This window comes from Lipotes vexillifer, unplaced genomic scaffold, assembly GCF_000442215.2.
Source record: "Lipotes vexillifer unplaced genomic scaffold, Lipotes_vexillifer_v1.1 scaffold1139, whole genome shotgun sequence".
Lineage (NCBI taxonomy): Eukaryota > Metazoa > Chordata > Mammalia > Artiodactyla > Lipotidae > Lipotes > Lipotes vexillifer.
In genome coordinates this window covers 991081-1014005 of record NW_006798273.1, presented here as the reverse complement: position 1 = coordinate 1014005, position 22925 = coordinate 991081, and the positions used below count along the sequence as shown (strand labels likewise).

At 43.3% G+C, this 22925-nt stretch overlaps 1 protein-coding gene across 1 annotated transcript in view; it reads right to left on the bottom strand.

Moving 5' to 3' along the window:
• STARD7 (StAR related lipid transfer domain containing 7) overlaps positions 1–20128 on the bottom strand; it is a 21005-nt gene extending 877 nt beyond the window's left edge. The window contains exons 1-8 of the mRNA XM_007470192.1: positions 19803–20128; positions 9461–9669; positions 9090–9139; positions 7741–7851; positions 7552–7634; positions 7030–7129; positions 974–1058; positions 6–165 (exon numbers count right to left, since the gene is read on the bottom strand). Of these exons, the coding sequence (XP_007470254.1) occupies positions 6–165; positions 974–1058; positions 7030–7129; positions 7552–7634; positions 7741–7851; positions 9090–9139; positions 9461–9669; positions 19803–20128 (1124 nt within the window). The remainder of the gene's footprint in view (positions 1–5; positions 166–973; positions 1059–7029; positions 7130–7551; positions 7635–7740; positions 7852–9089; positions 9140–9460; positions 9670–19802) is intronic.
• Between the last annotated feature and the right edge of the window lie 2797 nt (positions 20129–22925).

Below are 22925 nucleotides of genomic sequence, written 5' to 3'. Positions count from 1 at the left end.
CGGGCCCCCGGCTACCTTCGCTTTTCCGCTCAGAAGATGGGGTGGTGGCCTTGGCTTCACTACCCACTTCCAGAGGCTTAGACGAGATATAGTCCTTTACTTTGATCTCCATGTTCTTGGCTTTCAGAGTGGCCATGTGCAGCTTCTCCAGGAAATCTGGCATGCCTGTTGGGAGAGAGGGAAATCTGGGTAGACTGACACAAACCAACAGTAGGCTCAAAATTAGAAGGGCTTATCTCTTTCCTGGTAAGGAGCCAATGCCTCCATATAGAGATCACAGATGGACTGACAGACAACCAAAACTTTTAGGGAGTGAAAACAACCCATGACCTCTGAGATCCTTTGAAAAGGGGTACTGACCAGGCCACATAAATCCCCAAAGGCTCTCTTATGTGATCAAAATATCATTTATCAGTGGCACAGCATAAATATCTGCCAGTTTTGTTTAGAGAAATGTCAAACGGAAACACCTAATCTCCTCTCCATTCTCCCCCTAAGGTATAAGAAGCCGCCTACAGAGAACCAGAAGAAAGAAAATCACGTGAGGCTGCTTTTAAAGCAAGAGATTGGAAGGAAAAGATGCAGTCACAGCAGTGACGTGTAGCCTCCATTAAGTAAGAAGGGTGATGGCCCCTTTCTCCAGGTGACTGTCCTACAACCACATTTTCTATGCCAGATTTATGGCTTTCGACACTAAGAAGAAAAATGTGCAGCACATTAATGTACACAGAGTCCATATTAAGCAAATGTTCTTCAGCTTTGCCTCTGGGCATAAGTTCCTTTTTGGGTCTCCAGAATTCTTAAACCCTCCAAACCACAGCTGGAGGCTTTACTACCTTCAAGGTAGTATTCAGCAATGAACTCGGAAGGGCTCCAGTGAGACAAGTACTAATCTCCTTGAAGCCACCAAGAAGCTAGAGAAAAACAAAATGTTCAGCCAAGGTCCAGGCCCTGTACACAAGCGCCCACTCACCACTGGAAACCATCCAACTAACGCAGTAGCGAGGAAACACTGTCTGGGGATTGTCACTGTATGTCAGCAAGTAGTCAAAGCCATTCTGGAAAAGAAAAACAGCAAAGATGAAGGTACCTGAGCTATCCCCACAGCCTCCATATCGAGTACCACAGAATAACCAAGATCTGACTCGGAGGCGGAGAGTGGCCGTTTTTCACTGTGAGCAAAAAAGAGTGAACACTGAAGACCTGAGAGGTTACCATCTCACGAGGTTGGCCCTGGCTGGTGTCTGGGAACTTGGCTCCAGTCAACAGTTAAGTGCTAAGGGTGGCTCCCTGTGTCTCCTCTGTGTAAACAATGCACTTCATACTGAGCACCTGCTTTCCTCCTGGGGGTCTGGGATTTTAGGACATGCTAGGCAGAGGGCATTCATGTGACCAGCCCCCAGTACAAATCTTGGGCGCTGAGTCTCTACTGGGCTTCCCTGGGCAGAAACATCGCACACATGTTGCAGCTGGGAGAGGATGTGCTCCGTGGGCCCTCACGGGAGGGAGAGCATGGGGAGACTGCAGTGGGTTCCTCCAGACCCCGCCTGTGTCTTCCCCTTTTGATCCAGCTGTGCACCTTTCCATCACTGTAATAAATCTCAGCCATGAGAAAAACTATAAGCTGAGTCCTGTGTGTCCTTTTACTCAATCTTCGAATGGGGGTGTGGTCCTGAGGACCCCAGCACATACCCGCAATGTTTAAATATCTTAATCTTTACCAAAACGATATGAACTCGACTCTACTATTACTGCTAACAGCAAAATGTACACAGCACTTAACCGCGTGTCAGGAACTGCTTCAACCCCTCACAACAATCCTATAACATAGGCACCAATATCCCCCATCTTACAGATGAGGAAACTGAGCACAAAGAGGTTAAGGGACTTTGCCCAAGTCACCCACATACTCAACGAGAGCCAACATGAACCCAGAATTGTGACCACAGGGCCCATGCACCCATTCTCTCTGGCTCAACCTCTCATTGGTACAGTGAAGGACAGGGATTTAAGAGATTTACAGGTGTCCCGATCCCAGAAGAGGTCTGAACCAATTATGCTCCACCCAAAGGGGTAAGAGATCATCTACTACTGCTTATATGGAAAAAAATGAAGTCAGAACTGAAAACAGTGGTTACCTACAGGAAGAAGGAAGGAACTGGGTAGATGGAACAGGGATATAAGCAAATCACTCTATTTCTTATTTTACATATTTGACTTTGAAAACACAATTTTTTTATTATTTAATAAAACAAAATTATATTTAAAAAGCAGTTATCTAAAAATCAAAAATAGACAACAAGGAACCTAACTATGAACTGAGTTGATAGGAAAAACCACAAAGAGAGGACCTATTTCAAGTGACCTTAAAACAACATTTTGGGGACTTCCCTGGTGGTCCAGTGGTAAAGAATCCGCCTTACAATGCAGGAGACACAGGTTTGATCCCTGGTCAGGGAACTAAGATCCCACATGCCACAGGGCAACTAAGCCCACACGCCACAACTATGGAGCTAGCGCGCCTCAAACTAGAGAGACTGCGTGCTGCAAAGTACAGAGCCCATGTGCTCTGGACCCCGCATGCCACAACTAGAGAAGAGAAAAACCCGCACGCCATAACAAAAGATCCCGCATGCCGCAACGAAGATCCCGCGTGCCACAACTAAGGCCCGATGCAGCCAAATATAAATAAATCTTAAAAAAAAAAAAAAAGCCTCAACATTTTGCACAGTGCATACATATCCTAAAGACAAAAAGACATATACCCTACAGTCCTAAATTTTGAGTTAAAAGTACTTGTGTGCACTTAGGATGTATCTTTAAAACAAACAAACAAAATTTATTACTTAGTGCTACCTTCTGAAAAGGCCTAAAAACAATGAGTAGGCCCAGAGCCGTGAGAACTCCTAGAAGCCAAACTGTGGTATTTAAATGACATTTCCTTAGAGGGAACCAGGGCTCCCAGAAGAAATGCTCATTTCCAGGTTTACACCTAAAACTATACAAGGTGAACCTGGAACATCTTATAACACCAAAAACCAGGCGAGTCCTGAGGTCAAGTCAAAAGGACTCCAGTCAGTAAGAAGAGGCTCCTAATGACCAAAAATGGGACAATTTGAACACTGAAAGAATAACTGGGAACGGACTAAAACCAACCAAGTATGTTTAAATTTGTGAGTTTCTAATGGCATTTCTTAAAAACAAAAACAAAAAACTTTACCTTTGGGGGATTGCTAGCTGAAAGAACCAATTCATTATTTTAAAAACTAGTAAATGAAGGAAACAAATCAAGCATTTCTCTTACTTCTCTTTCCTCTGTGAACTATGGGAAACCAAATAGTTAATGAGGAAATTTTCCCTTAAAGTATATCACCTAATAAATGGAAATAAATGGAGAAAGAATGGAGGATTTACACAATTAATATTTTGTTAACCTCTAATGAAATAGTGGATCTGAGCAATAATCATTAATCACTTCCAAATTCACAAAGAAAGGGACAATCAGACATTATTTCCTTCTAATAAAGTGGTCTTGCCCCAAACAACCTGAATCTGTTCAAGCCTCTAGATCTAAGTACCCATATACAGGAAACACAGGGGACAGAGAAACATGTTAAATGACACTATGGACACTATAGGAATATAACCAGCAAGATCCAGGACAAAGAACCTGCTTCTTCAATAAATACAACTGCAAGGGAAAAAAAGGAGGGAGGGACTTCCCTGGTGGTCCAGTGGTTAAGACTTCACCTTCCAATGCAGGGGGCCCGGCTTCGATCCCTGATCGGGAAACTAGATCCCGCATGCATGCCGCAAATAAGATCCCGCATGCTGCAACAAAGGTCCCGCGTGCCGCAACTAAGACCCAGCGCAGCCAAAATAAATTGTAAAAAAAGGAGGAAGAACTCAAGAGATAGATACAAAGCTACAGACAGTATGAACCCATTTCAATGTCTGGATCTTATCTGAATCCTGATTCAAATAAACCAACTACAAAAAAATACATGGACGATCAGGAAAATCTGAACACTACAGATATTTGATATTAGGGAATACGATATTATGTTTTCAAAAATCTCTTTTCTTTTTGAGATAAATACTGAAATTTCTATAGAAGAATTCTTCTTTGGTTCTTCTATAGCAAAACTAGAATCTGCTTCAAAATAATCAGGGGAGTGGAAAAGGGAACAGAAAGAGTACAGATAAAACAAGTTTGGCCATGAGTTTGGTCATTGTCAGAGCTGGGGATGAATAAAGGGTTCATTCATTATACTCTCTACTTCTTTATCTCAAATTTTCCATAAAAACTAGGGAGTTCCCTGTTGCCTAGGAGTTAGGATTCCGGGCTTTCACTGTCATGGCCCGGGTTCAATCCCTGGTCAGGGAACGGAGACCCTGCAAGCCATGCGGCGAGGCCACAAAAAACAAACAAACAAAAAACCTAACAAAACACCATACCTCGGCCCAAGGATCTACTTTCCATCTGGCAAACCCAAACTCAGCTGCCTGGTTTTCAAGTACCCTCTGCACATGGTCAAGGTAATTACCACTCCTCCCTAAACTCTGCCCTCCTTTCCAAGCAGTGAGTCAGTCTCTCAACATCCACGGCTCATTCGTATCTTTGTCTTTGGTTGAATCGTGTCTTCTACCTCCAGGGTCCTTCCTGTTTTCCTCTATCCACAGTCTGCCTTTTTATAAGAACCAACTCAAGTCTCACCTTTCTCTTAAGAGCTTGCCACGATATGCTAAAAGACTTACACATTCAGACTTTTCCCCCACCCCAGCTGAAAGAAGTCATTTTCTGGGTGCAACACACTCTGCTAGGTGCCAAACTCTGCCTTAGCTGTTTCATGGTCAGGGTTTCTAAAGGCAGTAATGCTGGGACTCAAGTCACATTTTTTTCAAATAGGAAATAGACAGGGTTCAAATTTCAAAAGCAACGTAAAGGAAAAGAGTGAGGCACAATTCTAAGTCCCACCATCCCCAGCCAGGCTCCCCTTCCTAGAAGCAGCTAGCTATCAACAGCAGCCTTCTTGTCTAGCTTCTAAAGCAAGGACTTTAAAAATTTTTTAACTGTATTTACAACACACTGCAAATACTCCTTTTTACACTGTAACCAAGTTCTCTCTCACTCTCTCACACACACGCTTGTACATACTTATGCAATCAAACAAAACTTTCATGAAATATGCTTACACTCAGTTTCTATTCTATTTATTCCTTTTCTCTTTAAGCACTAAATTAATTTTGTCTTCCACTAGTGGGTAGCAATGCGTGGTTTGAAAAATACTGCTCTAGGGCTTCCCTGGTGGCGCAGTGGTTGAGAGTCCACCTGCCGATGCAGGGGACATGGGTTCGTGCCCCAGTCTGGGAAGATCCCACATGCCGCGGAGCGGCTGGGCCCGTGAGCCATGGCCGCTGAGCCTGCGCGTCCGGAGCCTGTGCTCCGCAATGGGAGAGGCCACAACAGTGAGAGGCCCTCGTACCGAAAAGAAAAAAAAAAAAAAAAAAGAAAAATACTGCTCTAGGGCTTCCCTGGTGGCGCGGTGGTTAAGAATCTGCCTGCCAATGCAGGGGACAAGGGTTTGAGGCCTGGTCCGGGAAGATCCCACATGCCGCGGAGCAACTAAGCCCGTGCACCACAACTACTGAAGCCCGTGCTCTAGAGCCCGTGCTCCACAACAAGAGAAGCCACTGCAATGAGAAGCCCGTACACCGCAACGAAGAGTAGCCCCCGCTTGTCGGAACTAGAGAAAGCCCGCATGCAGCAACGAAGAGCCAATGCAGCCAAATAAATTAATTAATTAATTATTTTTTTTAAAAAAGAAAAAAGAAAAATACTGCTCTCAAAATGGTACCGAAGTCAACACACATCTCCCAGTAAAACAAGAGCAAAACATCACACTGACTGAGGCGAACCACCATTTATATCACTCTTAAAGTCCCACTATAGGTGCTACAGACAAAACAACCTGGTGGAAACAACAAAACCATGGTAAGAGAACAGTCGTACAGCTCTAAAACAAACAAAAGTGATGGGTAGAAACAAAGCCATTATAAAGTAAATAAAACTAAAAGCAGCAACCACTGTAATCAGTATGTACACTCAACAGAGATTTGGCCAAAAACATCAAAGTAAAACACGGCACTAAGTGGAAAAAAATATTCTTCTCAAAGGAAGGTCATAACATTTTAAAGAAGGCAGGACTTCTCTGGTGGTGCAGTGGCTAAGAATCCACCTGCCAGTGCAAGGAACACGGGTTCGAGCCCTGGTCCAGGAAGATCCCACGTGCCGTGGAGCAACTAAGCCCATGAGTCACAACTACTGAGCCTGCGCTCTAGAGCCCATGAGCCACAACTACTGAAGCCCTTGCACCTAGAGCCCATGCTCCGCAACAAGAGAAGCCACCACAATGAGAAGCCCATGCACTGCAACGAAGAGCAGCCCCCGCTTGCAGTAACTAGAGAAAGCCTGCGTGCAGCAACAAAGACCCAACGCAGCCTAAATAAATAAAAAAAATTTTTAAGTAAAAATGTTTTTAAAGAAGGCAGAGAGCATTACTCTAACTCTCTCATTTTACAGACAAGGAAAGAGGAGCCCAGAAAGGTGGTTAAGTGTTCTGCCCACTGTGGGGAAATTTTGATGGAAATGGTGCTCACTCTGGTTCCTCAACGCCGCTAATGACCGGCTGATGAGTCAGGGGCTATCGTCTTCTGCTAACTGTCCCTCAGGTAACGGGAGCCATGGGTCATCACTACATTGTCTCGGAAGGTCTCCCAGATACACCACTCTACAGCGGGGGTCCCGAAGTGGGGTTCCCAGGCCAGCGGCAGCAGCCTCACCTGGGAACTTCTCAAAACATGCAAATTCTCAGGCCGCAGCCCAGCACTGTTTTAACAAGCTCCAGCAGAGCTGGATGCAAGTCAGGTACGAGAACCACTGTGCCCTCCCCAGTTCAGATCAAAGGCATTCCTTGAGAAAATTCATAAGCCACTAACACATCACCTCTCGGATGATGTAGAACTCACCTCATCAAATGACTTGTGGGGACGGATAACCATTTGGGATTCATATGATCTGACCCTTACAAATTCCGGAGACTCTGGCACACTAGGGTGCTCCACGGCCCTGGGAGGGAGAGAAGTGCGGGAAACTCTAAGTAATGTCTACATACAGAACAGCATGGGAGCTAAAGTTAAGAGGAAAATCTAAAAGGCAGCCTCTAATTTTTTAAATACATCAGAAAAGTCACAAAGATGAATGAGTATAAACTAGGTACTAAAAACAGTCAGTTAAGTTGGTGATTCCTGGCTCACTAGGCTTTGTGTTGAGGAAGAGAGCATTTCTTTTTTTAATTATCAACATTAAGGAACTAAAGGATTAGTTTAATGAAAAGCTTGTATCCCTTCAATCCTCTGAGATAGTCACCAGTCCCAGCCCACTCACATTCTAGCTGGGATGCACAGGGCCCGGGCTTGAGGCAAACTCCCACCACACATGTATGAATGAAGGACAAGCTGAAGGAACCCAGCAGCAGCCACCACACATACCGTGACACCAACACCATCACGTTGTTTTCCTCATCCACACTATACCGCCGAACATAAACATAATCCCGTGAGTACATTGGATACTAAAGAAAAGGAGGGGCAGGATTAGTGCTCTGCCTCACGTGGACATGATAAAAGTAAAAGTCGCGTGGACATGATAAAAGTAAAAGCGGAGGTGAAAATACTCACAGGAAAATGCGTTACCCAGTGAAGAACCTCAGAACCACTAACCACATCCCTCTCGATCACTTCCAGCTTGATCACCAGGGCGTCCCACTTCTTTCTATACTCTGTATCCAGCTGCGGAAACAGAAGAGACCATAAAGACCCAAGAGATCCAAAACAAAGCTGCAGAAGACTTCTCCAGATGCTTGGGCCTCTGACCCAAGAATCTTCTTCTGAAACAGTGACCCGACCTAAAAGGCAGTGCCAAAGTGTCAAAGACACGGCTGTGTTCACTACAGATGAGTCTTTTAAAATCCCTTCCTGTAGGCCAATCCCATTACCTTGAAAATGAATCTTAACAAGAAAAAGACAAGTGTAAGAAAAAAATATTGTAATAGACATGTCTGGGGAAAATACAGTAGTCAGTGAGATAAATGTCTATGGGTGAAACAATTCTAAAAAGTTTTAAACAGAAAGTCCAAAAGTATGAGCAGACACCTCACAGAAATACAAGTTGCATATTTTTAAAAATTTGTAGCATCACTAGTAACTATGGAATTTCAAAGTAAGACATATATCATACATATCCAAACCAACCAAAACTCAATACAGATTGACAAAATTCAGTGCTTAGGGGAAAGCATGCACTTGCGTATTAGTAGTGTGTGTTATAACCAACAAACTCAAAGTCCAATAAAACATGAAAACTCCAGGAAGGAAAAAAAATTTTTTTGTAGAACTCTGGGTGATCCCACCTCCCCTTTCATACATTTCCCCACAAGGAGGAACAGAGTCTTTAAACACATACTCTTCATCTTTATCGAATAAACACATTCACTGTAGATAAGTTCCAGATTGCTAAATCCTGACTGCATCCGTACTGAAGGAGAAAATGCCATAGAGGACATCGTTGGGCCAGTAGGTAAAACTGGAATACAAAGATTCTGTTAAGTGCTGCATCAGTTAAATTTATACTGACTTTGATAATGGTACCATGGCTAGCTAGGAGAATATGTCTAGTTTTAGGAAATATACACAGAAGCATTTTGGAATAAAGGGTATGTAACTTACCCTTAAATTAAGGAAAAAAAACTATAAAGCCGTATAAAATATATTCAAGCACTCAAATCCATTCCTCTATTTGATCTTCCCAACAGCCCTGTAAAGGGTAGACCTGGCCTCATCCCCACTGGACAAACAAATTATAAATCAAAGGTTTACCCAGAGGTCATTTGATGTGAAATGAGGGGTACAGAAATAGATAGATGGATTGAAGCCAATGTCTTCTGAGTCAGAGAAATTACTCATGTGGACGATGGCAAGTGGACTTCTAGGCTTAGTGGCTCCAAATCTGGGAAGAAAAATGTACTCACCTGAACATTGAAGAACTGCCGAGGTGTCACATCTGTGTAGGTTCCAAAAACTAGAATGACAGGAAAGAATAAGGGATGTTTGCCACACTCTCGTCACTTAACTGCATTTCAGTTGTAGAGTACTGACTGACAGATCTTAAAGGCAGATTCAGAAACTAGAAGTCATATTGGGGCGGCAAAGTAAGATAAAGGTAACCTACAGCAAAGTGTAGCAAAGACATGGAGACTCTTGTCATCTGGGAGAGGAAAAACAACAAACAGGGCAATTTTCCCAAGAAACCACCAGAACGGAAGAGTTTAGAGAGCACAGGAACACAGTGCTGTGCACCTGCCAGCATGAACACTCTTACCAGCAGCCAAGCTGGGCTCACCTCTGTACTGGTAAAGGGAGGTGCCTGTAATGGGGCGCCGCCACAGCTTGAAGTGTTTCTTATCCATCACCATTTCCCACGGTTGCTCTTTGCCTCCTGAATCTTCATCCCTTTCTGTTTGGGATTTTGGTTCTGGAGGGTGGTGGTCAACTCCAGAGCTCCGAAACGTACTTGACATTTCCTCCAACCGTTTCATCTCATCAATGGATCTGGAGAGAAAAACAACAGGCATGGTGCAATGGCTGGAGTCTGCCCTGTGAAATGCAATGGCCACACAAAGACTTGTACAGAACGGTGTGGCTTTAAAACAGTATAAAGTGTAGTGAATAAAAATATGAGTTCCTGAGTCTGAATCCCAGTCCAACATTCATCAACTAGAATATTAAACAACTTAACTAATCCCTATTTCTTAATCTGTAAAATGGGGATAATAATAGTATGTACGTCAAAGGTTGATTATAAAAATTAAATAAATTTACCTGTAAAGTGCTTAACACCAGGCATATAATTAGCCCTCAAATGTTAACTATTATAATTTATGACTATGAAATGTCATTTGATACCTTTTGTCCATTTTTTATTGGGTTGCCTTCCTATCACATTATAGGAGTATTTATATATTTTTCCTCCTCTTTTAAAGAGATAATTCATATAAGAATCATCCTTTTACTGTATACAAATCAGTGCTTTTTAGTATAGTCCCAAGGTTGTACAACCATCACCACTAATTCCAGAACACTGTCATCATCTCCAAAAGAAACCTATACTCATCAGCAGTTAACTCCTCATAGCCCCTGATAACTACTAATCTACTTTCTGTCTCTATGAGCTTGCCTATCCGGAAATTTCATATAAATGGAATGTTACAAAATATGGTCTCTTGGATCTGGCTTTTTCCACTTGGCATATTTACAAGGTTCATTCACGCTGTACTTTATTCCTTTTATGACTGACTAATATTCCATTGTATGGATGTATCACATTTTGTCTATCCATTCATCAGGTGATGGACATTTAGGTGGTTTCTACTTTATGGCTATTATGAATAACACTGCTATTAATATTTGCATACAACTTTTGTATAGACATAAGCTTTCAGTCTTCTTGGGTAGATTCCTAGGAGTGGACTTGCTGGGTCATGGAAACTGTTTAACTTTTTAAGGAAGTGCCAAATTATTTTCCAAAGCAGCTGTTCCATTTCTATATTCACACCAACAATGTATGAGGGTTCCAACTGCTTCACATCGTTGCCAACACTTGTTATTGTCCCATCTTTTCCAGCAATCCTAGTGGGTGTCAAGTGGAATCTCATTGTGTTCTTCCATTTGTATTCCCCTAATAATGACTATTGACACTGAGCATATTTTTATGTGCTTATGGGCCATTTGTGTATCTTCTTTGGAGAAAGATCTACTGAAATCTTTGTTTTAAATTGGGTTGTCTTTTTACTGTCAAATTTTAAGAGTTCTTTATACATTCTGAATACTAGTCTCTTAACAAATACACAATTTATAAATATTTTCTCTGACTCTGTGGGTCATCCTTCCACTTTCTTGATAGTAACCTTTGACGCACAGAAGTTTTCAATTTCTTTTCTGGCCGCACCGCGCTGCATGTGGGATCTCAGTCCCCCGACCAGGGATCGAACCTGCATCGGAAGCACAGAGTCTTAACTACCAGACCACCAGGGAAGTCCCCGTAAGTTTTCAATTTTGATGAAGTTAATCTATTTTTTCTTTGATTGTTCAGTTTTTTGGTGTTATATCTAAGAAACCAGTGCCTAATTCAGTATCATAAGAACTTATGCCTATGCTTTCTTTTAAGAGTTTTAGGTTACATTTAGGTCTTTGGTCCATTTTAACTTTGTGTATGGTTTGAGGTAGGGGTGTAAATTCACTGTTTTGCATGTGCACCTCCAGTTGTCCCAGCACCATTTGTTGAAGACTATTCTTTCCCCATTGAATTGTCTTGCCACTTTTGTTGAAACTCAAATTGACCATAAAGCTAAGAGTTTATTTCTAAACTCTTAAGTTTAATTCCTACAATTTATATATCTATCCTTATGCCAGTACCATTATCATCTTAAGTACTGTAGCTTTGTAGTGAGTTCTAAAATTGGAAAGGGTGAGTCCTTCAACTCTGTCCTTCTTTTTCAAGATTGTTTTGACTATTCTGGGTCTTTCATTTCCATATAGGTATCCTAAGGAATCCACAGGAACTTACTGGAGCTAATAAAGGAGTTCAGCAAGCTTGCAGGATATAAGATCAATTTACAAAAATCGTATTTCTATACAGTAGCAATGAACAATCTGAAAATAAAATTGAAAAAACAATTCTATTTATCATAGCATCAAAAAGAATAAAATAATAAGGAATAAATTTAACAAAAGAAGTTGGGCTTCCCTGGTGGCGCAGTAGTTGAGAGTCCGCCTGCCAGTGCAGGGGACTCATGCCCCGGTCCGGGACGATCCTGCGTCCCGTGGAGCGGCTGGGCCCGTGGGCCCATGGCCACTGGGCCTGTGCGTCCGGAGACTGTGCTCTGCAGCGGGACAGGCCACAGCAGTGAGAGGCCCGTGTACAGCAAAAAAAAAAAAGAAGTGAAAGACACACTAAAAACTACCAAAAGATCATTGAAAGACATTTTAAAAGACATAAATGGAAAGATATATTGTGTTCATGGGTTGAAGGTCTTGATGTTGTTGAGATGGCAAAACTACCCAAAGTGATCTATAAATTCAACATAATTTCTATCAAAATCATAGGCTATTTTGTGGAAACTGACCAGCTGATCCCTAGGTAAACAACAAGGGCCTACTGTACAGCACCAGGAACTATACTCAATATCTTGTAATAACCTGTAATGGGAAAGAATCTGAAAAAGAATAACACACTACTGTATATAAAACAGGTAAACAACAAGGACCTACGGTATATAATCCTTTTTATGTGTTGCTGAATTCAGTTTGTTAGTATTTTGTTCAGAACGACATAAAGCTTTGAAACATTCAAAACAATACCATATGTCAAACTATGTGTCATTATATATCACTTAGGGATGTATACATATGTATAAAGACACAGATGGTGATGAAATATAATAAATTGGGATAATCTGAGGGACAGAGGATATTTCCATTGGAAAAGGGTCCAGAGGAGGCTTTAATTGTATTTACAATATTTTAGTTCTTAAATATAACTGTATTTGTAACATTCATGTTTTTCTTTAAACCTTTTTATATATCTGAAACATTAAAAAAAATTTTTTTTAAACATGGTTTGTTTTCCCCTTAACCTGGTAGGATGAATTGGGAGACTGGGATTGACACATATACACTAATATGTATAAAATAGATAATAAGAATCTGCTGTATAAAAAATAAATAAAATAAAATTCAAGAGATGTGGTATGTATATACGATGGAATATTACTTAGCCATAAAAAAGGATGAAATAATGCCATCTGCAGCAACATGCATGGACCTAGAGATTGTAATATTGAGTGAAGTAAGTCAGACACACATAAATATGATATCACTTATATGTGGAATCTAAAAAAATGGTACAAGTGAACTTATTTACAAAACAGAAATAGAGTCACAGATGTAAAAAACAAACTTATGGTTGCCAAGGGGGAAAGGTGGAGGGGAGGGATAAATTGGGAGACTGGGAATGACATATACACACTACTATATATAAAATAGATAACTAATAAGAACCTACTGTATAACACAGGGAACTATACTCAATACTCTGTAATAACTTATATGGGAAAAGAATCTAAAAGAGTGGATATATGTATAACTGATTCACTTTGCTGTACAGCAGAAACTAACACAACATTGTAAATCATCTATACTCCAATAAAAATCTTTTTAAAAAGCAAAAAAACAAAAAAACATGGTTTGTTTTCCCCTTAACCTTTTTTTTTTTTGGCTGCGTTGGTCTTTGTTGCTGTGCACGGGCTTTCTCTAGTTGCAGTGAGTGGGGGCTACTCTTTGTTGCGGTGCGTGGGCTTCTCATTGCGGTGGCTTCTCTTGTTGCGGAGCACAGGCTCTAGGTACGCGGGCTTCAGTAGTTGTGGAGAGCAGGCTCAGTAGTTGTGGCGCACGGGCTTAGCTGCTCTGCAGCATGTGGGATCCTCCCCAACCAGGACTCAAGCCCGTGTCCCCTGCACTGGCAGGCGGATTCTTAACCACTGTGCCTCCAGGGAAGTCCCTCCCCTTAACCTTTTTTTTTTTTTTTTTTTGCGGTACGCAGACCTCTCACTGTTGTGGCCTCTCCCGTTGCGGAGCACAGGCTCCGGACGCTCAGGCTCAGCGGCCATGGCTCACGGGCCCAGCCGCTCCACGGCATGTGGGATCTTCCCGGACTGGGGCACAAACCCGCGTCCCATGCATCGGCAGGCGGACTCTCAACCACTGTGCCACCAGGGAAGCCCCCCCCTTAACCTTTAAACAGCAGTTAGGAAAGCAAGATTGCTGGCTGACTATGTCACTTCTGCAATTCAAGACTGAAGACACCACCTACTGATACATTCTGTCACAAACGCCATTTCATGCCTTTTTAACCTTCAAAAACCCCACAAGGGTCAAGGTTAACTCCCAGGCAGTTAACCATATACATTTACTTTTATTCCTCTACAGAAACATATCACACAATATTATAATTAATCTATCTTTATATCTGCCGCCCTTACTAAACTATGAATTCCCTAAAGGCCCAGAATCAGTCTTTTTCATATTTTTATGTCCAGCTCCTAGCAAGTACCTGGTAAACATTACATGCTCAACAAATGTTCACAGTATAAACTGAGTAAATAAATCTGGAAGTAGGCCTTAATAATTCAAATTCTTATTAAAAGATTACATTAACACATTGTTTTAAAAGCCAAAAATTCAAAGTTATACTGGTAACCCAAGATTAAAAGTTTAGAGCAATCCAAAGCAATGGTGAGTGTAGAGATCTGTGTTCTAGTCCTGGCTCTGCCAACTAGCGGCGTGATCTTACGCAAGTCATTTTACCTGCAAAGCCTCCCTTGTTCCACCTGTAAAGTGAGGACATTATTTCTTGAGGGTTTCTATTAGCTCTAAAATTCCAATTCTCTGAATTTTAAACTTTGGAATTAAATGAAAATATTTATATACAGGGACATTTGCTGTTTTCACTGCCTGGAATCTTTTCCTATTTGAAGAGAATCCCCAAATAGGTGAGATGCAGCCCCCATCTCAACCCCTAGCAATTAGCACATGACTCCTAATTTAAGTGAGGTTAATCAGAGACTTCTGGTAGAGGCTTTGAATCTTGAGGGAATAATACAAGGCACAGGACCTTTTAGATTTTCTCAGTGATCTTGAGGCAGTTGAGAATCCAGCAGTGCAACAGATCTACGGGAAACAATACCAGCAACACTGCCCAAAGAAGAGCATTCCTGTACCAGTAGCAGGCCTCGGCTGTTCTCTTGGCCAACCTGTACTCTGGCCTTCTTGTCAACTCTGAATGACCTAACACCTTTCTGGCTTAAGTTAACCAATATCAGTTTCTTTGTTTTCAACCAATAACCCTAGCCAGTACAATTTATACTGATGTTCTGATGAAAAATGTTTAACCTTTTTTTTTTAAGTTTCAATTTGCATTAACGTTGCAGAACAGGATTGACTGCTACCATTGCAAAAACCATACAGAAATAGGGAAGGAAATTAGAGTAGGCAATAAGATCTTGCAGAGGAGAAAGTCAAGTCAAGTCACAGCTTTGCTCCGAGAACAACAATGCAGGCATCACGTGGAACCAATCATGGCACTTTTGAGGACTAGTAAAGCACCCTTCAATAAAAATTAAGCTGGACTTTTGAATGTCCTTATCACATAATGAAGAGGGGCAGGAACATCGTACGTCTTATGAGAAACACATCAGAGGCTCATAAAGTTATACAGTAATATGGTTTTAAGAAAATTAAACTATATGACTACAGGCAGTATTTTTAACGGCCTTCTAAGACTCAAGGTGGTACAGAGCTTCTGACCCACTGCTTAATCAGCCTCTCCTATAGGATTAAAGGTCACTAGGTGGCCTTGATTAAACATGAGACTAAGTCCCTAGGGAGGACAGCAATGTCTTGTGAAGGTATGACACTCATTCTTTGAACAGCACAACATGAACATTAGAGTAAGACTGCATCACGGAAATGTCAATGATCGTTATGTCCCAGGTTCGAGAATCTCAGAAGGATCTCAACTTCTTACTGTTGACATGACAGACATCATTAGCACACAGGTGCACAATCACTATCATATACGTAGAGGAAGGAGAAACCTCTCACCGTGTTATCTCCTTGGCCTGCTGTGCCAAACCTTATTTGGAAGGGATGGGTGTCTAAACCTTGGTATCTAAGAGACTTAAGTAATAAGAAGGGAGAAAAGAAGGACAAAAAAGATTATTCCCAAGATAGTAACAGAACCAGCAGATTAGTAAGAGGATCAAAGAAAGAAAGTCAATGCTTTCCTTTCTTCAAAACTAAAATCATTTCAACATTTGAGAAAGACTGGACTGAGAGCCATGGAAATCGAGGGCATAAAACCATGAAAACAGAAATATAAGTATAATCATATTTGGCTCATCTATAGGGGGTCCTGCCTTAAGTGGAGAGCTTGATATAAGGCTCCTAAAATGACTCAAATGAAGCCATTCCTGTAATGGTAACTTCAGTAAGAGGCTGCCTTGTTTCAATGATCCCCTCTCAAATTCCCAATTATTGTCAAAGTTAGAGACCTTTAAGTACAACTGTCATGGGACATACCTAAAAGACATCAATTAGTTCATTGCAATTCTGAGCGTAGTTCTGATTATCTAAGAAGGTGTAACAGTAAAAACATCCTTAAGTGACAGTGGCAAAAAAAAAAAAAATTCCTTTAAGCCAAAATGACTTTTTGTTAATCATTTATCTAATTAACAGCACACTGAAAAGTTAAAGACCAAAATGGGAAAATGGCTAATTTTCTTTATGAAACTTTACTGGCACTTATTTACTCAAATTTCTAGAGCAATGAACTGTAACTTTTTTAAAAAAGAGGAGGAAGATTAATGGAACATTTTCCCCTAGGCTTTCATATTTCTTAACTTCCTTCTCCTTTTTGTTCCTGTAATTTTTCTTAATGTTCCAAATCAATAAAAACTTACTACTGGGACTTCCCTGGTGGCACAGTGGTTAAGAATCTGCCTGCCAATGTAGGGGACACAGGTTCAAGCCCTGGTCCGGGAAGATCCCACATGATGCGGAGCAACTAAGCCCATGCACCACAACTACTGAGCCTGCACGCCACAACTACTGAGCCCACGCACCACAACTACTGAATCCCACGTGCCTAGAGCCCGTGCTCCACAATAAGAGAAGCCACCGCAATGAGAAGGCTGCGCACCGCAAGGAAGAGTAGCCCCCACTCGCCACAACTAGAAAGGCGGCACACAGCAACGAAGAAGCAAAGCAGCCAAAAATAAATAAATAAATAATTTGTTTATTTACTTTAAAAAACTTACTACTGTATTTTTCCATAAGATTTGACCTGAGCTCACAGAATGCCAGCTAGCACCAAAAATAATGATTAAAAGTTATTTTGTCTGATCATTTAATTAAAGCCTATCAGGTAAAAACACTAACCATTAAAAGACCTGATTTCTACACCTGGCCTATCAGTGAGTCAGTCACTTTGTATAGGTTACTTCTTTTCTCTAATTTTCTTGCTGATTCTCGATTAATGAGTTCCTATTTGTTAAGATGTTCTTAAGCACGAGAGAATAGAAAGCAAGGGTTTTTCTTTGTCCTTCTGAACAGAAACTCTACTAACGTAAGAAAAAACACACATCACTTTAAGGCACACATTCAAAGAGACATCCTCACACCCCATCACTGTTTGACCAAGACAGCAATATCTGAATTAGTCTGTACCAGGACAAGTTGGTACAGAAGCAGCACAGAAGAGCCAAAGGCTGTGATTTAGGGGCCATGGGACAATCATGCTCTTCTTCCGTTAACAATGAAAGAAATGCACATGTCCCGAGGCACTCAACTGTGCTCCATTATGGAAGCTACCCAAAATCATCTCACTAGAATAAACAAAATCTAAGATCCTCTAAGCTAGCTATGACAACCTCAGCATCCTTTAAAGCAAACAGAATACTTAAACACCAAGCCAAAAAAAGTTAACCTATACCCAGAATATCTTATTCAATAAAACACTGGGAATTCCCTGGCGGTCCAGTGGTTAGGACTCCATGCTTTCACTGCCGAGGGCATGGGTTCGATCCCTGGTCAGAAAACTGAGATCCAGCAAGCCGCGCACGGTGACCCCCCGCAAAATAAATTAATTAATTAAAAATAAAATATAAACATGACAAGCTATGAGAACAGACCTATGAAGTCACTGTACAAGCAAGATAACTAACAGCTGACAGCATATTATTTGCCTCCCTATCAAAATAACATTTAAAAAAATCCTCAGAATGGACTTGATCAAATTTTAAGTATATGACTGAATTCAAGCATGAACTGGACATGCGGTGTTAAATGAGGGCCTTTACTGGAACAACTCTGGAGAGGGTCAAAAAGGGCACCTTAAATGTTCTTACTGGCCCTCCTCTAAGCTCCTGAAATTCCCAAATGGGTTATCGCAGCTTACCTCTTTAGGAGTTGGATTAGAACCAAGTGCTTCAACTGTCTGATTTCTTTCCGCTACAGTGGGTAATGACTACGGACTCAAGTGTTTACCACATCTATCTCCTATTTTTTCCCCTCTAGCTCCTACAAATGGGAGACCTACTAAACAAAGGCACTAAGACATATGGTTGATAAAAATACATGGAGAAAGACAAAGAACGACATCTATCACCTAGGCCCCAACGCTATTCAACTCCCACCCCCAAACATCTTCCCTCTCTTTGGCACCCAGGGGCCCTTTCCTGGTCTTTCTCCTCTTCCCCAAACAGATCCAACTGAGAATATTCCCGTCAAACTTCACCACTGTGGAACATGGGTATTTCATCGTCAAAAACAGAATGAAAAGTCAAACAGTTAACTGGTAATTTCTCAATTTAAAAGTTTCCTTCCCATACGTTCTTTTATTTCTCACACCTTGAGAACACCATTAGACCAAATGGACAAGTAGCAAAAGAACACTAACAGAAACTAGGCAAACTACCTATCATGCTTTGATACCTTAACTTTTTTGTGAATAAGGTTGTTTGTGGTTATGATTTTAAATTGCATTTGTAAAATAGTCATCTTTCCCGCTAGGAAAAGTATTACCAGCTCCTAAGATACACTTGCATTTACCCACAGCGCACAATGTTACACTAAGAGCTGCCTGGCATCTGGGTGCTACACTTCCATACAGGTCATAGTGGTAACTTTATTGAAAATCTTCCATTTTTAACCTAACCAAAAATGTGGAATAACAGAAGAAATACCTAGAACAAATAGACTTGTGTGGAATTTATCTGGTGTAGGGGACTATCCTAGGTTCTTGCAATCAGTTTCAGAGTTTAGGAAGCAGAGTACGTGTGTGGAGACAGAACACAATTTAAGAATATCTGTTAAACAGAAAATACAGCGACAGTAAAGCAAGACCTAAGTCAAGGTTTCCCCGTGATATTACGTGAAAACTGTAAGGGCTCAGTTTAGAACCACAGGTTAACAAATTCAATCAATGGTACTGCATTTTTTTCACACAGAGGTTTTTGATGATGACAGCGTGATTTCAGAGCCTAATAAAACAGTATTTCCAGAGCTCTAGTGGAAGTAGCAAAAAACGGACCTAATTCTTCCAGTTTAAAATGTCTGGGCTACTGGTTTGTCCCAGGAGGGCAAAATCGCTTCCAGCCTCCTAATTCTGCCATGAGTCACAATGACAAGAGCTCTCTTGGCATTTCTCACGAAATCCCATTTGGAATGAAGTGATTTTGTAAATTGCACAAGTATACCCTCAGGTCAAGTTTCAAACCTGTCTGGAACTTGCACCTTTCTGGATATGTTAAACGTTACGTGAACAACGGCCTACTTCAATACCCATTTTCCACAATGCTGCTGCTTTAGGTGGCATGCGCCCCAAAGTCTCCCTCCTCCACTAACCTACACTTGCATTTATTTCTAACTCGACAAATCAAGTTAACACACAGAGGCAATGAAGAAACGTGCTTCGCTACGATAGGATCAAGCTACTTGCATCGTCACTTCCAGGGCCTCCGGGTCAACGGGAGACACCGCCAAGGCAGGCCCCAGGGTTCAACGTTCCCACCTCCCCACCCCACCGCCCCCACCCCAGGGAACAGGCGCGACTTCGCCGCCGAGCCCACCTCTGCAACTCCTCCTCCTGGATCCTCTCCTCGTCCCACGCGAACACGCCGGCGAGCGCCGCCATCAAGGCAGAGGCATGGCCTGGGCGTCCGCGCAGCCGGCGCCAGAGGCGACCAAGGAGGATGCGGCGCGAGCTCTCCGAGTAGAGGCGGCCGTAGAGCTGCGCGATCTGCTGCGCCCGCCGCACGCGCAGGCCCGTCACGAAGCGGCACTGATTGGCCAGCAGGGCGAGCAGGCCACCGCCCCGCGCCCCCGCGCGCCCCGTCGCCGCCGCGCCCACCAGCAGCCAGGCAGCCAGGCCGACCGGCGGCCGCCGGGGGAACATGCTGCCCGCGCGCCCCGCCGGGGCCAGGTGCTCTCCGCACCCGCCGCGTGCCCAGAGGCGAGCGAGGCCTCGTTCAAGGGGTGAAAGGAACGAGCCCGGGAGAGCGCAGGCGACCTCCTGCCGAGCCCCCCTAGTCGGCCGGCCCCGAAGTCGTCTGACGCTCTAACAGGTCCTTCAACTCTCGGCAACAACCGCTGAGGAAGTCTCCTTGAGGGGAGAGTCGGCCATGGCACCGGCCGCGGGGGGCGAGCCCGCGACCGCTGCAGGAGGTGCTCCGCGGTTCCGGCCGGACAGCCCTGTTGGGCCCCTGCCTCCTCGGCGTCCTCAGGCCGGCGCCAGGGGCCTTGGTGCGGAGCGCGCGGCGAAGTCCCCAGCGTTCCGCGTCCGCCACATGCGCTGCCAGCTTGCAACCTATTCCGGTCTCTGCCGCCCGGCCCTGATTGGGCGCGGCCCGGACTCCCGGTGCTGATTGGCGGTGCCGAGTGCCCGTCACCGCCCCTTCGCGCGGCGCGCCGGGACCTCTAGCTAGCAAGGTAGGTGGCGCGGCAGCCAGAGCTAGTCAAGGGCGCCTGGGTGGTTGGTCGGCGCACCCAGCCGATGCCGCCATTTTCCGGCCCCGCGACCCTGCCCTGTGAGGGGGTTCCGGCCAGGTGCCTGTTAGACCTCTGCGCGGTGCTCGCTCAGTTGTTCTGAGAGGCCTGCGACCGTCGTCTGGTTCACTGACTTGAGACTAGGGTGGGATGGGGTCTCGGCACTGCGTCTGCCGTGCGCTGGGAGTGTCCAGTTTGGGGAGTCGGAGGCGGGACAGTGTAGACAACTTTGGTGAGTGGAGACCCTGCCGAGGCCTGGCGGCCACTGCCCTCAAAACCTTCCTCGGCTTCCCCGCTGGCTCTCCCGCAAGCGCCCGGCGCGCCGAGACCACCTCCGAGGCTCGGAGCCTGAGCACTCGGCCTGTCTCTCTGAAGCCTCGACGCGAGAGTTGGCCGGTGTGGCATCCTTAGAGCCCAGGACACTTTCCAGAGAGCTACGTGGGCAGGTGACCCGTCGCAGTCTGGAAATGCGGTAGCCCTTTGGTTAAAGGGACAGCAGAACGTAGTTGCTTGGGGCAGATGCCCCTGGTGGTGCAGTAGCTGTCCTTCTCTCTTTGACCGAAAGGTGACAGTTTGAGAAGGTAAACAGGTTTCCTGAAACCTACTTTGCACCACCCATGAACAACCTAGCTAAATTATCTTGAAGGGCATTAACTTACTATTCTGTGCCCAACCTCATTAAAATGAAATGCCTGGAGGTCCACTCGGAAGACCTTACACGAAATTTGTTTCCTTAATTTTTTTAAACTTACATTAAGTGCCTTATTGACAGACAAACAAAATACTGTAAAAGGAAGTCTTCACGTGAGAACCTGTGCTCATCCCACGGCAGTGCATTTAGAAACTTTACTCTTAATGTACCTGTTTGAGCAATTTTATATGTTCTTAATAAAAGATGTTTCAAAAAAAATGCTTTACTGGGAACTGAAATTTAGATCTCTCCAGACTGTCTGATTTTACTCTGGGATTGGTATTGATGTTTATTTTCACTTGAAATAAGGAGAAATGTATATAACAGAAAATAGTATTTGATGCTTTTCTCAATGATGGTAGGATGGCCGGAACGGGGTGTGAGGGTGTATGGTCAGGCCACTCAAGATGGCTGTTCTCTTGCTCTCTGTACATCCCCTGCCCAACCAGTGCTTGCTTCACCTACACCCTACTGACTTGATTGACCTTCCTACTTACTTGCCCCAGCTAATGACAGCTTTTCTAAAGGATGGTGAGGGGTGTGCCCCTCTGCTGGTTTCCCTGGTAACTAATGAGCCAACCTGATGTCATTTCCCCTATAACTGGAAATCTCCCCTTACCCTTGGGAGCAAAGACTGCCACCATGTCCTGCCCATATGCGCCGCACATGGTGGGGTGTCGCTCCAGGACCTTGCTTCAGAGGTGTAAGTTCCCCCCATCCATTAAACCATTGATGTCTCTTGCTGACTCCAGGCTGTTTCTTGGGTCTTGAAGCTTGGCAAGCACAGGCCTTGTAGGCCTGCGGGGTGCAGCCCAACACAGGGGAAAGGTTGAATTTTCCTACAGTCCTGCTTCAATTTAAAGGAGCTTAGCACTTCTGCTTGTTCCTTTTTTGTTTTCTGTTTTTGTTTTGTTCTGTTTACCAAAATGAATTCTCAGGTACTCCAGCTGAGCCCCTCTAATCCCCCCATTTTTCCACATCTCCATTGCTTCTTTCCCCTCAGTACATAAATACAATCAAGTTCATCCTCAAAAAAGCTTTGAGAAAAAAAGAGACCTTAACTCTTCCTCTTTCCAGTTACCACCCCCTTATCCTTCCTTTTACAGCTATGATTTTGTTTTTCAAAAGATGACATAAACATGCTTGCTGTCTCCATTTCTGTACCTACCTATAAATTCCACTTTAGAATTTTCAAAATCCATTTCTTCTACACCATTCTCTCTACCACTTGGTTGTTCACACCCTAACAGTACACTCTAGCCTAACTTCTCTTCCAATCCATTATCAACAAACTTTGTTTGTGTAACCCCAGAACAATGTTGAAAAACTTTATTCTCTTTGTATATTTTTGAGTTGATCCAAAATTCTTCATCATGAGCTTGTCTTATGTAAGTTGGCTTCTGCCTATTGGATCCACCAAAACATAAAGTTGAGTAGGCCCAACAATAATCTATAGTAAGAAATGTGGGCTCCCCTGGTGGTGCAGTGGTTGAGAGTCCGCCTGCCGATGCAGGGG